This window comes from Centroberyx affinis, unplaced genomic scaffold, assembly GCF_046629955.1.
Source record: "Centroberyx affinis isolate AG114_WGS23_722 - 3 ecotype Tasmania unplaced genomic scaffold, CSIRO-AGI_Caff_v1 ptg003487l_1, whole genome shotgun sequence".
Taxonomy (NCBI): Eukaryota; Metazoa; Chordata; class Actinopteri; order Beryciformes; family Berycidae; genus Centroberyx; species Centroberyx affinis.
Genome location: NW_027281444.1, coordinates 39,185 through 56,411, shown reverse-complemented (window position 1 = coordinate 56,411; position 17,227 = coordinate 39,185). Strand labels below are relative to the sequence as shown.

The window sequence follows — 17,227 nt, the reverse complement described above, 5'->3', positions numbered from 1 at the left end:
TGTGTAGCGTGTGGTGTCCGAGGCCTGTGCCTCCTGACCTCCTGTCTTTTTGCATCCCACTTCTGCTCCCCATTCCTCTTTATCTTCTCCCTTTTCCCTCCTCTCTGCCCCTGTCCTGCCTTTCTCTTCGTCCCCTCAAATGTCTCACATCGTCTCCACAAAGCAGTCCAGGTTATGTTTAGCTTGTTCTTGAAATTCTCAGTGTGTAGAACAACTGTAAAGCAACAAGTTGGTGCTTGTCACTGGGAGTGTTGCTAGTTTTGTGTTGCTAGTTTTTTCCTGCCCTGCGCTTGGCATGGTCACATTCCCATAACTAATTTGAACAACATCACATGCCAAAACCTTGTATCTCCAAAAACTCCAGCTTTCAGACTTTTTTTGAGATGCAAACTAGTTGATTTCCCCCCCCCCATTGATGCCCATCTTTGATATTTCACAATGGGTGTTCCATCACATGGCTTGGTCCCAGGGTCATGAAATATTCAGAGTGAAACAAAAAAGGGGAAATTGGAAATATGAGGTTTCACTGAGACACTGCCGATAAACAACTAAATTTCTTTCATACATTTGATACTTCTGGCCTTTAGCCCGCCATCACGCTTCTACTTCAAAAGCCAGGGTTTGACCGGAGCGACCGATAGAAATAGAAAACGTCTATGTACAGCTCTGTATGAGGCTATATGCGTACGAACTCTGCTGTGCTGGATATCCGCTCTGTAAGCTGTCCTCAACCCGAGGATGGTGTGCTAGTTTGTATGTTTTTTAGCGTGCGTGTGTGTGTGTGTGTGTGTGTGAGAGAGAGACAGAGAGACATTCCCCACATCCGTTTCCTCTCATAGAAGAACAGTAGGTCAGGGGTTTTGGTCCGCTCTGGTGAGCTCATGTGTAGCTCAGGGCCAGAGAGAGGGGAGAATTACAGTGCACACAGATGGGACATTTCTCCTAATCAGTAGGGATATAATGTAGCCACGCTGAGGTAGTAGCTACCCGTCCCGAATGAGTCACCCTGTGTTTCATTTTTAGAAAATTTTGTTGTATTGCATCCTGCATTTTTTTTTGTTTTAAAGTCAGGTTTGGCGCAGTCTTTGTGTGTCTGTCTTTCTCTCTCAACCCTTTTCATGGGTGACGGTTGTTGCAGTTTTCTGACTGCCTTTTGTGCCTCTGCATGTGTGCGGGTTTGCATGCTCAGGCTGGATTTCGTGTCTTTGTGTGCACCTGTATGCGTGCCTCTGTTTGTCTATGCCCTCGTGCTTGTCTCTCTCTGTGTGTTTGCGTGTGTGTGTATCTTGTGTGTTTTCTCCCTCCCTGCCCCACCCTGTACTGTAATGTGCTGCGCTCTCCTTTCCTCTTCATTGTTCTCCCTCTCTGCCCGGCCAGGGAGTCTGGAGCAGGAGCGGGAGCTGGCAGGAAGTCTCAGTCGCTTGTTGCGTTGGGGGGGGGGGGGGGAGGCGAACGCTGAGGCGCACAAACACAGGAAGCACCGCTTTCCTCACGTAGGCCGCGACCGGGCGTCTGTCGCCCCGCTCGCTTTAACAGAAACCCGACAGCGTGAGTGCCGTCTCTAACCACGCGCCTCTTTCTCTCTCTGTCTCTCTCTCTGTCTCTTCCATCTCGCCCCGCCGGTGTGACACTCCGCTGTCAGTCCTGTGGTATCTGTGAGGCCCAGCTTCTCCGAATGGGGCCTCCAATTTTTAAAGAGGGGCGTGCTGGGGGACGAGAAAACACTGCGCATTGCAACTTTCATACACACTCTCTTCCCTTTTCTCATTCTCTCTCACCCTGTGAGTGTGTACAATATGTGTGTACTTATTGATATGCACACACACACACACACACACACTCACTCACACACAGACAGAGCCAGGCTCATATAGACTAATTGGATATTTATAGTTATTTGGACACAGACCTTAGCTATACGGTCACCCATCATGTCCTCTGGCATATTTTATATTTGTTAATTAGACAGTGCAGTACAGTTGCCTCTAGGGAAATCGATGGCTCTGCCTGTCCTGCTCTAATAACCACTGGCCTCACACACACACACACACACAGACACACACCACTAGGCCTGACTTACACCTCCATTAAAGAGGTTTAGATTATTTCTATTGTAGCGTGGAGCAGAAAGTCCAATCTATCCATGGCTTCTGACTTACACCAGGCTGTAAGTTACAATGGAATCAGAAATAACTTTTTATTTGCCATTAAAGGAAAAATCCACCCTCTGATGCTCTTACACTGTTAGATATTATCAATTTGTGATGTTCAGTGCATTCCAGGATTATTTTGTGATGAAGTGTGGTAATTTACTTTTTGGCTGTACCCATTTTCTCTCAACCAGCCTTGTCTACTTACACAAGGCTGGTTGAGAGAAAATGGGTACAGTTAGTGATTCAGTTAGTGATTTCCTACATTTCCCAGAATGCCTTGTGACAAGCCCCAGAGAACCGCTGTGAACTTGCTGCATTCCGCTGTGGGTTATACATGTAGGTGGAGAGAGCAATAACAATAACTGATACCATATTAAGAGCAAGAGTTTTTCCAGTTGAGAAAAAGTGAGTCTCACCCCTTTCTCAAAATTATGGTCTATTGAGGCTACTGTAGGTGGAGAAATTGGTATCTCTGCCTCTTATACAATAGATTTCTCCCTGTATGATTTTTTAACTTTGGTGCAAAACGGTGAGTCTAGAAAGAAGCTCTTTGATTCTGAGGTACTGACATTTGCTGTTGATGTCTTAGATGACTAGCTGACTGTTTTTCTGCTATCAAACTCCATTGTAGCTGCACTGGAAATAGCTCAAGATGACATCATGTTATCAGTGTTCGGCCAGTTATCTGCGGTAATGAGAAAAATACAACACTAAACAACAAAATGGGCCCAGGTATCTCAGGTATTACCAATAGCTGTTTTTAAAAAAGTTAGTGTTTTAGGGAATTTTCCTTTTCATGCTTTTAAAGAGACAGTTTCCTTATAAGCCTATCCCCGACGCTGCAATAACACACATTAATTCTTCATTGCGCTGCTTGTCTGTGTTGCTTGGAGGAGTTGACCTTGTGAACCCAGTAGCCCAATGCCATATTGCCTCCTCTTGCCTTATACTGCAGTAAGACCTTTACTGAAGCCAGTTTATTAGAGCCATCTATCTGGATAGTATATCCAGCAGCTGAAAGGTGAACAGCCGTGGTCAGAGGTGGTTGGAGGTCAGTGGACTGTAGACTGATCTCTCCAGGGCTCTGGACCGCACAGAGGCTGCAGACTTTGCCTGTGACACGTGCACGTTTGCAAACACACACACACACACACACCACTGCACACCAGTTTGTTACGTAACCATGGGCAGTTGTGGAGTCCATGCTTCAGCTGTGTGTGCGTGCGTGCGTGCGTGTGTGTGTGTGTGTGTGTGTGTGTACATGCGTGTGCACGAGGGGCAGGGTACTGTTACCAGGCAGGCAGACAGTGGGGATTAGCTACCTGGGCAAGGCCTTTTCTAACACGGCAGAGCTGAGAGCCGCTCGGGGCAAAAGCAGAGTTGGGACATGCTCCATTTGCTCCGCCCCGCCGCCTGTGGTGTTGTCACACAACCCTGTGCTGGGAGATTTGAATACATTAAAAGGACTTTGACACACACAACGCACATTTTCCTATCTTTTGGATTTAAGTCATACGCGGCCCTCTGCTGTCACGCTATAGCCCCAATCTTGGCTAATGCGGGTCACATTGGCTGTGCCGTACAATCTGTTGAGAAATGGATCTAAAAGATGCATATAATATTTGCTTTTTTGTCTGTTCTGCTTCTGTCTTTCGGGGTCGGGACTCACCAGGAAGCTCCTGTTAGGATATTTCTGTGATACTGTGTGTGGTAGCATTGTTATTGTTAGTGAAATGCAACACCTCACCTTTTGCAATTTGATACTACAGTATATTGTTATTAAAGAGCTCTGTGTTTTTCTTTCATTTGACTGCATAGAAATGCTGAAATAACATTGCTTGGCAATAGCATGTTGACTTAAGTTACTTTAGTTGTCCCCCACCAAAGGGGGGACTATGGATTGGTCTCCGTCCGTTTGTTTGTTTGTTCGTTCGTTAGTCACATTGTAACATTAACTTTGTGCCGCTAGGGGGCGGCATTGACAATGAATGGGGACTCAGTGGTAAAGCAATACAGAGAGACATCAGACTGGGTTGATGTGTTGAAGTGAGAGTCAATGGAGAATTTTTGGGCAAACCTCTAACCACAAGACACTGTAGTTATTGTACAGTTGTTGAACTGTTGTACTGTTATTACACTCATCACTGCACTACCACTGTGCCGTAGATGTTGACTACTTATATCATATTACCACTTACCTACTGTGCAATACCAATACCATATATCACTTATCATTTAGCATTTATATTATTCATAACACTTTGATTGAAAGCCTTGAAAGACAAATATCACAATACCATCAATATATTGATACCAGGCTTCCCACTGGCATTGAAAATTTGTGGATTTGAGAAAAATACAATAAAGCCTTAGAAGTTTTTGAAACTGACTGGATGACCTGATTGATTTTTTTCATTAAAACATAGCACCCAAATTCATCAATATTCCTCAGCTCTCTTGACCTCTCTGTCCTAGGATCAACACTTGACATCCTGAGGAAAACCCTATGATGTGCATTGATATAGCAGCAGTTTGGCCTTGATTTGATTTCCTAACTTGACACCAACATGAGTAAAACATGACGCCTCTATGATGTCTAATTTTGACCATGTCTTACCCCAAAACATGGCTCTTTTGAGTCCTTGAATTTCATCAAACAAGACCTTGAAATGCATTGAATAGTGTTTGTATTTGGTGTTCAAGTATTGTGGGAACCCTGTGATACACTGTCAAAGAGCAGAGCATCACAGCATTGAATTGTATCCCCATTATCCCCACCCCTCCTGTCTCTGTGTCAATGTGTGTCTGCCCGAGCCTGTAGGTCTCTCCAACCTTCTGTGGCGTCGACCCTCCTTGGCCGTCCGGTTCAACCAGCCTGCCAGGCACTCGTGTTTTTTTCTCCTTTCTTCATGTCTGAGCTGGAGTTTGTTGCCACTGCTTTACTTTGTTAACCCCAGCCTACGCTCAATGCTCTTCATCTAACACACGCACTCAGTATTCTGTGTGGATGCATGAAACATCCAGTTTGCCTCAGTTTGATGGAGAAAATATTGCAGTACCCAGGACTCCATGGACCAAAGTGATGATGATGAAGAAGGGTCTATTCTGTTGATGTGTTAACCAAATGCATTAGCTTGACTACAGGAAGGTTTGATACTCACAGAGTTTTGTTGTGTACCGAACTTGGATGTCATGTCTCTTGATGACACAAGGGGGCAGCACATCTCCAGTTCGCCTCATAACCGTCCACTGTGCAGGAACATGCTGCTGGGGGGAAAAATGCTTACCTGTCAGCAGTTAGGTAACTTTGTTTGGTCAAGCATATTGATTTTAGCAGGTCATATGAGTAGACCTTTTTCCGAGAGAGGGGTGTGTACTCAGTTCTGTCTGTTTGTGTGATAAGAGATGGAGGAAACAGAGGGAGATACTCCAAGGTGGCAGAATGAGAAATGTAGAGAAAGGTAGAATGAGTAGGGGGAGCCACAGATGGTGGGATAGAAAGGGGGGAAAAGAGGAAGGGGATGAAGAGAGAGATCCGTTGAGCGTGAAATCAGATCTTGCTGTTGCGTAATCGCGGCTTGCGGGCCTTCCCAGGGTGCACTGGGCTCTGTCGGCTCTTTCCAATCCAGTATCACATGACCGTATCATTAAACCGGCAATAACAGTCCACCACCAGCCAGGGGCGGCCAGCAAGATCAATAGCTCTGCTCTTCTCCCTGCTGAGGCTCAGTATCCTGGAGAATCTCCCTTTGTATAGGGGGGGGGGGGGCTGCACTAGTAGGCGTAAATATACATTTCTAACCAATGAAACCATCAGATTTTTTAACAGTCGTGCCCTTCTGCAACCCTTCCATTGGTTTAGACTTGTGAATGATCCCTCACTGCATGATGTCCCATCCCAACATCCTGTTTCAACTGGAAATGCATCAAATCAAGGAAGTAAAGATGCCATTTCATGGGGTCTTTAATATTTAATTTGTTTTTTCCAAAGGCATATAAAATAAATCCACAAGTATAGAGAGCCGGTAACTTCCCCCACCCTTGCCATGAACTGACCCCGATGATTTGTTACGCCCTAAAACTCCACAACATCCAGGAAACCCTGTGCCTCCTCGCCTCCCTCCATTCATCATATCCCCTCAGCTCCTTTCACATACCAGCAATACCAGATGTCAGTGCGGCATCAGTAGCACTGCTCTCCTGTCCTTCCTTCCCTTGCCTTTTTCATCTTTTTTTCATCTCCTGTCCTCGCCTCCTTCCTTTCATTATGGGCGCAAAACCTTTATTCGCATGCCAGCAATTCCAGACTGCATACCAGTCAGCGGGACATCAGTGACTGCCGACACCTCCACCCGCAGGTTCCCTTGCCCGCCTGCTGCTTTTCTTTCATCACTGGCCTTCACCTCCAGCACAGCTCACTTAGCTCGGCAGCCTGAGAGAAACAATGAGAAAGCAGGGATACTCGTCCTTGTGTTTTTTTTTCTGTGTTATCTTTTGTCAACAGTAGGTGGCACCACAGTCCCACCATCCCCAGCATGATGCTCTTCTTTACTGTGACTCGTCAGCTGGAAGGCATTAGATGCACTTGCCTGAGATGCACACGAAACAACAATGCAGCCGGCTCTTGCCAGATGACTTCAGCCACGCGGGGTTTACTTCTCCTCTGATGTTTGTCACACGCCAGGCTCTGTGCTTTGCATCCTAGAAATGCCTGAGGAATGATCAGCGTCTGGGTTAGGTTGCGTTTCATTTCCTCCATCAGGTGGAAAATGTGGCCGTATCGAAAGATAATACTGATTTGGCCGTAGGCCCCAAGGACACGCAGGCATAACATTGCCTTGGGGGGGCGACTGAGAGGCATGTGAGGAAAATATCAACACCACTTCCATGTTCTCTGTTATTGCACAGGCATTCCTCTGAGTTCCTATGTACTGAGAGGCCAGCATCGGACAGTATTATTGGAACCGGACAATCGGTCCTGGCTCTATCCCAGTTTCTGCAACTGGTGTATCTTGCTGCGTCTCCAGTGACGGAGGGACAGACAGGCAGGGGAACTAGACTGACTGGACAGGACAGGCAGAGAGACAGATCCACTCAGGCAGCTATAAAGGGGAGTTATGGCAGTGTCCTCTCAGTATAGGCCAGGCTGTATGTTAAAGACAGACACACAGACAGACTGACTGACTCCTGGCGTCTGCCTGCCTGGCCGTCTATAGGCCCTTTCATACTGCACCCCTTGGCCTGGCCCCAGCTCACATACACTGCTGGAACTGTGCTTAGTGTGTGTGTGTGTTTGTTCATGTGTGTTGAAACATATTTAGACTGTACACGCCAGTGTGTGTGTATGTGTGAGAGAGAGAGAAACAGTAGGTTCTTGGAGCTTGGCTAGAAGACCCTATGCACATTAAATTGCGTAATGCACACATGAGACGTTTCATAAGATTAATCTTTTTTGGCATTACAGGAGTCAGTGTGTGTGTGTGTGAGAGAGAGAGAGAGAGAGAGAGTGTGTGTTTTCTGTCAGTATCACCTCTATGCTGCTGGCACGTACAGTAACATGGTCTCTCTAGAGCTGGCATCTCTTCTCTTACAGTCACTCAAGCTGCTCTGGCCACAATAATGTGTGTGTGTGTGTGTTGCGGTCCAACATTGGCTCTGTGCAGTGTATTCCTGGAAAGCCTGTGTAGGAGTGGAGGAGGCTATTCCACAGTGTGCCGCAGTCAGTTTTCTGGAAGCCTCCCTCTCCCCGTGAGGCCCCCCAGCCCAGAGCTGTCACTAGGAATGAGGGAACAAGAGATGGAGGGAGAGAAAGAAAGATTTATGCTTTTGATTTTTTTTTTATTTTGTTCTCAGCTGGGTGTCTGTGGAAACTAAAATCTGTCACAGAAGAGATGTGAGGCTGAAGAGTAGCTTCGCCATAAGAGACGTTCTTCAAGTTCCTCCCTGTGGCTGTGGATGAGGAACAGAAGAAGAGTGCTGGCGGGGGATCAGGATGAAGACAAAATAGTTACTGGCGTTTTTTAAGACTATCAGTATGCATACACACACACACACAAAGCTCACCATCGTGGTTACGCAATACCCACCAGGAAGGGGAATGTAGGGAGGGAAAGGGCTGGATGGACAGCGGGGGGGTGGGGGGAGACTTGTGAGGAAAGGCATGAATAGAAATGAGGATTGCAAAAGCAGGGAGAAAGCTTGAATTAGCCTAATGAAGGGATGGATTAATGAAAGGACTGCAAAGGGAGCAATAAAATCAAGAGCAGTTAAGGCGGGAGGGATGAATAAGTGCAGGGAAGAGAGATGGATTGTAACTGAATGGATGGAGGAGGAGGAGGGGGGTTGTTTTCAACTGCAGTAATAAAACACCGGCTAATTGTCCCTGTGGTCTGCATTGTTCATCCTCACCCTTGTTTCCTTCCGCCGTCTTCCCTTTCTCTCCTCCTAGCGTCGCTCAATCCCTCCCAGAATCCTCTTGTCTTCTGTTTTCGATCTCAGACTCCCCCCCCCATCCTCCCTGCACGACCCCTCATCCTCTTCTTCCCTCTTCCCTCCGGCCTCCCTCCTCCTCCTCTCCTCCTGGCTGCCGTGTAACTTTGCAGTGTCTGACTGTAGCAGCAGCAGAAACAGCGATTGATTGATCAGCAGTTCTGGTGCCAGGCTGCTCTTACCGTAATAAACGACCCTGGAGCCACTGAAACCAGCCCTGAGTGCTCTGCAGGACTAGAGGGATCACACATACACTCACACACACACACACACACACACACACACACACACGCTGCACTGCACTGCACCGCACTCCCATGATGTAATGCTAACCTGGAATGCTCCTAAACCCACTGCTTGCATTGATTCAGCATTTTATGTTTCTCACTGCCGTAATCCCTCAAAACATGCCCACAAATTTAATATAGGTCTTATTTAATTACCGTGGAATAAAAGGTTTCTTTGAGCTGCATGTCCACTCTCAGATTAATACAGAACAGGGTTAGTGGTACAATACACATTGTATCTGCTTTTCTAAACACAGTTGGGCTTCATGTCCCATAACAATTAATTTACTGGTGTCCTGGCCATTTATAGTTTTAGAACTTTCATTAGGTATGTTCAACAGCTTCACTAGCTTTGTTTCCTTTTTCTTTTGGTTTTTAAATCGGCATTAAATTCAATTCCAGGTAGGATTAAAAAGAATCTTAAATTTGATGCATCCTGGTGGCTCAGGTTGCTAAGACACATACCATGTAACCATAAACAACACCCTGGGCTTGGCTCTGTCTCCCAATGCTTCCTGTCTCTCTCTACTGCGAGCAGCCTAATAGAGGCAAAAATGCCAAAAATTAAACTCTTAAATTTGACTTTCTGATACCCTGCACTCCCAGCACATAAATTATTTCCATTTTTCAACCCCTATGGTCTGGCCTCCTCCTCCTCAACCTACTCCCACTCTCTCTTTCTCTCTCTGCCCCTCCCAACTGGTAATGTCTGTACTGACATTACTAAACCATCTTTTATCCATTTTTAGCCTACAATCCAAATGTATTGGCAAAACAAGACCTTTGGCTCACCCTCACTGCACACAGCCTCATCTGTAGCTACTGTACACACATAACTGTCCCTGCAACCACTGGTGAAGATCAGCCGGCAGGGGCGGCGAGCTTCCTTCCCCGGGGGGATGATGCAGACACATAGAGGCTGGGTGGAGGGAGCTGGTCGGGTGCAGCGATAAACATCTCTCTTTATCATTGTAAAGTCATTCCAATGTCACCTCGGTGTCAGCCGGGTGTCGCTTCAAGTTATCCCGCCTGTCTTTGTTCCCACATTTTAACATTCCTACAACTCATTGCCTCTTCACACTGTTCATCAGAGAGGATGTTTGAAATGCTGCATAGCATGGATAGTGCTTCTAGCCAGCCAGTGTGTCCACACACTTATTTTTTGATCACTGCCACAGGGTCACTGTCCTCATAGCAGCACCTGTTCAGACATTGGTGATACAGCGGTAGATAATAAGGTGGGAAAACTATGACCTCCAGTCTGTCATCATCATAAGACAAACAATCACCAGTATAATAAATTGTAATCGATTTTAATTTCAGAAAAGCACATATTTTTCTCCAATAAGACCTAGCTTGCTAAAACAAACTAATCAGGTTGATACTTGGTGTATTGTATACTATGAATTTATCTAATAAAGGTTTATGCTAGCCCTAAAAAATGCATAAATTCTGTTCCACAAATTTTTTTAAAAAGTGGGTAAACTTGAGTTTAGGTGGGTTTACCAGCTTCCTGTATCATGAAATATAAACTGACTTCTTGCTCTCTCTCTCTCTCCCTCTCTCTCTGTCTGTGTGTGATTGTGTGTCCATTAGAAAGACACACACATGGGAAGGCTGCTTTGGATTTAAACGGCATTAATGGCTCCTCAGCCCTATTCTTAGCCTCAAATCTGTCTCACCCTTCAGGCGTTGACAAGTGCTGGGCTGGGGTGGTGGAGCCTGTGCTCCGTGCAGCCTATAGAGGAATATAAATACATTTATATAGCTCCTCAGATAGGAAACGCTCGTGAAACACGAGAGCCTCCACAGGACCGTGAATGGGGAGAAAGGAGCAGGCTCGCATCAATAATACGAATCATTTCCCATAAAGGGACCGGCGGCTGGAGTAATTTTTTTTATGCTTTTAACATATCTTCAATTCGGTTTCAAGTCGCCGGAGTGCGGTGTGACAGTCGGGTGTAGATGTGACTATACTGGAAGACAGGTTCAAGTTTCGTCGGCGTGTTTTTTGGAGAGTAAAAACGCCGCGTTTTGCGTCAGCGGGCTGCGGACACAAAGCCGCCCCCGCCACAACCACACTCCGCGTTCACAGTATATTGTTTCCAAGTTGCACTGGAGTAAATTCATGTAGCGCTCGCCAAATAACCAGACGAGCTTTTCTTTTTGTTTTTATCGAAACGCCTGCAAACCTATCTCCTCCCCCCCCCCTTCCTCTTCCCCACCGGACTTGTAAACCCTGCCCCACGGAAACTAAAGGGGGGAACAGGAGGAGGAGGAGGAGGTCTGTGAAGAAGCGATAGACAGAGAGAAAGGTGTAAAAGAGTAAAAGGTCTGCAAGAGGCAACTCCGTATTGTTCCGCCTTGCTGTTGTTCCTGCAGCCGCTCAGTAACACGGTGGGGCTTTTTCGGGGTGCAACGAAAAGCTGAAACGCCGTCAATTCTGGATTTCTTTATCCGCTTCCTGTCGTCCAGGATGAGGTTTAAAAGGAACGGCTCCTATACGTTAAATAGGTAAGGGGCTGCTGTGGAGATGCGCAGCGCTAACTTATTAATGTGTTTTCCATATGGAGAGGAGGAGGAGGGAGAGGAAGAGGAGGTGGTGGTGGGGGGACGGCACGTTTGTTATATCCCTAACGTAAAATCACTCTTTATGTTCCTATGATATTCCCATAGGGACTTGCAGTGTGTCTGTGGTACTCGATAGTGAGTTTATATATATATATATAGTGATGTATTGTGCGATTGTTTTCTGTAGTGTCATTATAGTATCTGTAGAAGGACTTACAGTTTTGTTTGTATCCTTCTACAACGTGAATACATAACAGTACCCTAAAAAAACTACTCTTTGTAAGGGATATTGAGGAAACTTGGCTCATCTTTGATATAAAATGTGGTTATGATAAGGACAGTGGTCAATAATCAGTTTGGTTTTATGAAACTCCAGCTTTGCAGTATTTTACAGGAATCTGTATAGCTTTCTCTTTTCATTGTTTTGACAATAGGCTGCAAGTAAAATGTGGCTGTTAAGAACTGGTGCTTAAGGCTGATTAGAGATGGATGATGATGTCAATTCCTTGTCAGGGTGCCCTGATTCTTCCTTTGTGGTGTCCACGTGTAACTTAGTCTGCGAGGCTGGATCGGGAGAAACCTGTCTGTCTCGCTTTGAGGGGGTGGTCTCTCTCTTTCTTTTGTTTTCTCTCTTCCATTGAGGAAAAGATCGAAACGATCCTCTCTCTCTCTCTCTCTCTCTCTCTCTCTCTCTCTCTCTCTCTCTCTCTCTCTCTCTCTCTCTCTCTCTCTCTCCACAGAAATACCCCTCCCTGTGGTCCCATCACCTAGCAACTTTGTGTGTGTGTGTGTTGGTGTGTAGCTGTGTGAATGATGTGCGCTATGTGTGCCTGCCTCTTTCCCCCTAACCCATTTTCCGTTGACATGACTGCAACAGGCTCTATTCATGTCCAGGCGTTTCTAAACCCGATCACGAGTTGGGTCTTTCCCTGCCCAGTGGTTCGGTCTCTCTCTCTCTCTCCCTTCATTGTGTTATCTCTCCAAGTCACAAGTTTAAGAAAAATACTTTCTTTGTCTCCTCTCTTCCATCTACCAACCAAAACACACGGCAGTTTGAACACTTGAATGCAGCTCAGGGTACAACGGTTATGCCGGATGTCTTGCTTTATTGTTCATCTGGATTCTTTGATAAAGCCTTGAGGAAGCACATACACACATACACACACACAAACACACAGGCAAACACACAGGCACACACACATACTCGTTTATTTGTTGAAAGTGACTGTTCATGTAATGGCAGTTTCCCTTCCTTCACTTCTCCTCTGGCACTCCTTTCCCCCTGGCCTTGTTATCGGGCGCAGGCCCTTCCGTTGTAAACACGCACATGCACACACACAAAACCCACATCCTGACTATTAGGTACTGAAACACAAAGGGAACTAATGAGTGCTGAGCACACACCCACTCCATCACACGGGCGCAAATGTGAGAACGACGTTAGCACCGTGCACTCCCTCCCCTGCGTATTCACGTAGGAAGTGTGTGTGTGATATAGAGAAGAAAGCAAGAAAATTGGAGTGTGTGCTCCCACCTCCTCTTCCGATTTGTTTATGTGAGGGTTCGTGTCACGTGTGTGCTTCCGTGCAAGTGTGCATTGTGTGTGTGTGTACAGGTAAGAGCGATGAGGTGATTAAACGGTGAAAGAGGAGGCTTGCTAGCTGCAGCCTCTAGTGACAGACCGTCAGGGAGGAGGAGGAGGAGGAGGAGAGATGACATCATTGGATGTAAAACTGCTGCTGCAGCTCCTCTTTCTCATCTTTCATCCCATAAAGAACAGAACAGAGGCAGAAAGAAGGGAGGAGGGAGGGAGAGAGAGGAAGTACAGTGTTGTCCTGCGGTGATGTCTGAGGCTGCGTAGAGCTGGGTTCGGTCAAAATAGCTACTGGCTCTGGTTACTGTCAGCTCCGCCTCACTGTTGAGGAGAGCTTTGATAAGTTGTTAACGGAATAAGATCATTCCCCCTGCTGTTGTTGCGTAACACCCGACTCCTGAAGGTGACTGTCATCTCCGTCTCTGTTTTCTGTGCACCCACCATCTCCACCCTCCACCCTCCACCCCCGTCTCTTCCTTTGTCTCTCGCTCTTTTTCTTGGCAGGCTGCAGCGAGTTGTTGTCTGTGAACAGAGCGGAGTTGGCATGTTGGTTTGACATTGAGCGTCATTATTTAACCGCATCGGCTTGTCTTCGTCATGGTCAGTTAATCCTGTGTTGGTGTCTGTCGAGTCCAGCGGTGTCTTCGGCTTTCGATTACAGCGACACACACGTACACACACACTCGGGATTGGTACACTCCGCTACCTGGCCACTGCAGTCCCTGGAGAGTGTGTCTGTGTGTGTGTGTTTCTGTCGCTGTGTTGGTGTGTCTTGCTGTTTTAAAGAATAATTTGAGTGCGAAAGAAAAGGGCAAGTGGATATTAGAGGGCAGAAGAAGAAAGTGATTGCTCTCATTGAATGATTAGAAGGGCATGGAAGAGTGAGACAGAGAGAGAGATATGAAGAGGTCCGTAATTCACTGTGTGTCCTTCACCCTGTTTGCCCACACCACAACCAAAGTGCTCTGCAGTGATTGGCTCGCTTCCTGGGGGCTTGCCACAGCGCTCGCCCCTCCCATACCTTTGCATCAAATGTGTGAATGAAGAATAGCTGGGGCAGCAGTGTTTGTATGTATGTGTGCATGAGAGAGAGAGTCTGTGTGTGTCTGTGTGTGTCTGTGTGTGTCTGTGTGTGTCTGTGTGTGTCTGTGTGTGTGTAGACGCTGTGCTGCACATGTGTTCACGTGTTTGGTCCCTGCTCAATATTTACTTTAGAGTTGACAATTAGCCTTTTGCTGTTAAAACTCAATTAGATATCACGTATTGAGCGAAGGCGTGTAGAGGCTGCCAACTTGCTGCACTGGTTAACTTTCTAGCAAAGATTAGACTCAGTCAGAAGTGTGTATGTGACTGATGGGTGGAGATAGGATGTTTAGTCCTTGTTTAGGATGTATACAGATGGCAGAGATTTCATTTACCTCCCAGGGAATGCTTCCTCTCTCTCTGTCTCCCTCTCTCTCTCTCTCTCTCTCTCCCTCTCTCTCTCTCTGTCTTTCTCTCTCTCTCTCTGTCACTCTCCCTCTCTCTCTCGCTCTCCCTCTCTCTCTCTCTGTGTCTCTGTCTCTCCGTCCATCTCACTCTCCCCTGCAGTCCACCCTGTGCTGCCCAGCAGTCAGCAGTTTGTTTATGGGGCTCTGTTTGCCAAGCTAATCTTCCCGCCTTTCAAGTGGGAGCCAGCAAGCGAGAGAGCGAGGCAGAGAGAGAGAGAGAGAGAGAGAGGCAGAGAGAGAGAGAGGGAAAGAGAGCGAGAGTGTGAAAAAGAGAGGCGGGCAGTTGCATTAGTTGGAAGGGAGAGAGAGAGAGAGAGAAAGAGGAACGTGCTTAGAGGACGGACTCTCGTTTTGTGAATGATTTTTTTGTTTTGTTTTGGAAGCCTTAGTGTGTCTGTGTGTGTGTGTTTGGCGGACCTGAACTGTGCGCGCGTCTCTTGCGTGACCCACGTTAAAGTCAAGGGCCACTTAGCCGTATGATTACACAAGGTGCTATGCCGGAGCTGGGAGCTGCTGCCCCACTACACCTGTAGCCCAGTGTGCGGGAGAGGACCGGCGGAAGGGAGGCGAAGGGTGCTGGGTCGGAGCCTCGTCACCCCGGCTCTGCCTCCACCACCGGCTGGATGGGGGTTCTGGTGTGCTGCGACTGCTTCTTCTATAGGTAGCTACCTCTCTTGCTCTCTCTCTCTCTCTCTCTCTCTCTCTCTCTCTCTTTTCCCCTCTATCTGTCTCCTCTCTCGTCTTTGTTATTGTTGTGGTTGATGTCGTAATTGTTGACTTGTGAGCATTCCCCTATTCTCTCATCTCTAACTCTTAAATTTAGGGTCTGTCCTTACTTCCCTATCTAACCCCCCCACCCCTCCTTCCTCCTCCTGATTTGAGATTTGAACCTATTCAGTGATTCTCTCTCTCTCTCTCTCTCTCTCTCTCTCTCTCTCTCTCTCTCTCTCTCTCTCTCTCTCTCTCTCTCTCTCTCTCTCGCTCTCTCTCTCTCTCGCTCTCTGTTATTGTGCTGCGGTTTGGAGGAGACATTTGAGGACAGTGCTGCTGTAGCAGGCAGAGATTGTGCTGTAGTCAGACACCGGGTATCTCGACTTTTGGGAGGGAGGGAGGGAGGGAGTTGAGAGCAGAGGGATAGAAATGGCATGTATCCAGCCTCCTACAGCAGACCAAAGGGGAGGGGTGTGAGGAGTTGTTGGTTACAGGGTTAGTTAGGGAGTAGGTTAAGGCTGGTTGGAGCGGATTGGCACGCAGCCAGAATGAACCAAGGCTGGTTAGAGGAGAAATGGCATGCATTTCTCCTAACCTTTCCTCGCCTCCTCCTGCGTGCCTCTTGGCTGTGTGGTGCTGTTTGTTTGGACACAGTGTTCCTGCACAAGGGTGCGGGGCTGTGTTTTTTTTCTCTCCTTTTTTTTGGGAGCTGTAGACTTTCAGACTTTGCTCTCTCGTCTGGTTAGAACGACCAGGTTCGGAGAATTTGCTTTCTAATCAGGTCACCACAGATATCACCACCTGGCACAGCCTTCTCGTTTTAGGGAGCCCGGCCAGTTGGTTTTGATAGCTGATTGACTTACTGGCGTTCATCTAGCTGGCTATTGTGCTTGAGAGAATGGGTGGATGATTTAGGTTAGCCTCACTCTGGCAGTCAGAGCCGAAGGGATCTGGTTCCCTTCTCTTGTGGTCGTGGGGTTAGCCAGCATGGGCCTGCCTTAACTGCAGTATAAAGTCTATATATAACATTCTAGCTCCCTGAGGAGCGTTTTGATGGTGAGGGCCAAATTGTAGCTATAACACACACACACACACACACACACAGCTGCATTGGATTAGGCCATCAGAACTTGCTATGATTCAGAACTTTGTTTACACTCCATTGCTACTCTTAGCATGAATAACAGCCTGCCCTTTGTATGTGTATGTATGTCATATGTATCTGTTAGGCTCCACATGTGTATGTATAGGCCTCGGTGGAAGGCACACAGAAGCCTTGTGAAGGGAGGGCTTGTGCCAGAAGGAGTTCTGTTTTCTTCTGCTTTTTCTTCTGCCCCCCCACCCCCACCCCAATTATCATCAGAGTAGGGGTGGGACTCAGCCGGAGCACTGATGCCTTATTGCCTATTTTTAGCAGTTCCTCTCCCTTGGCGTTGCCGTCAGCCAATCGGATGGATTGGCAGTGATGTTATATGGTTTGATTGATGTGTGTTTGTGTGAGGCACACCCATCCGAACAGGTCCCTGTTGACCTCAGCCTGGGCCAGCCCTCCGTCCTCTGGGCTCCTGTGTTTCAACAGTAGCATTGTGTGGAGTACGAACTGCCTGCCAACACACAGTCAAACCATGTCAACTCCAATGTTGATCATCCTGCTTAGAATGGAGCGATTGAAAAACCTTTCAACATGTGACGTAAAGTAAAATAAGTGGAAATGGACCTTCTTTCCTTGGACTCTGTATTATGTTGGTGTACAGTCTGGAGTAATGACTCAGTGTTTTGCAGCTAGGTGAACTGAGGGAACAGCAGCAAAAACCTGGCTAGGTGGTGTTGGGACTGAGACAAAGAATACATAAGCTGTGTTGACATTGAGCCTAATATTACATTAATAATCAGAATAATAACCCAGTCAGAATAAAAATGGAATGGAACATA

General features: G+C 47.0%; 1 protein-coding gene across 3 annotated transcripts in view; it reads left to right on the top strand.

Moving 5' to 3' along the window:
- Positions 1 to 17,227, top strand: part of mob2a (MOB kinase activator 2a) — a 63,821-nt gene that overhangs the window by 13,878 nt on the left and 32,716 nt on the right. Inside the window, exon 1 of one of the 3 annotated variants that reach the window (XM_071539680.1) lies at positions 11,201 to 11,443. The exons of 1 other annotated variant lie outside the window; for it this stretch is intronic. In XM_071539680.1, the coding sequence (XP_071395781.1) occupies positions 11,406 to 11,443 (38 nt within the window). In that variant the 5' untranslated portion in view covers positions 11,201 to 11,405. Of the gene's footprint in view, positions 1 to 11,200; positions 11,444 to 14,780; positions 15,246 to 17,227 lie in introns of those variants that run through there. One more of the 3 variants, XM_071539678.1, reaches the window with a different exon arrangement.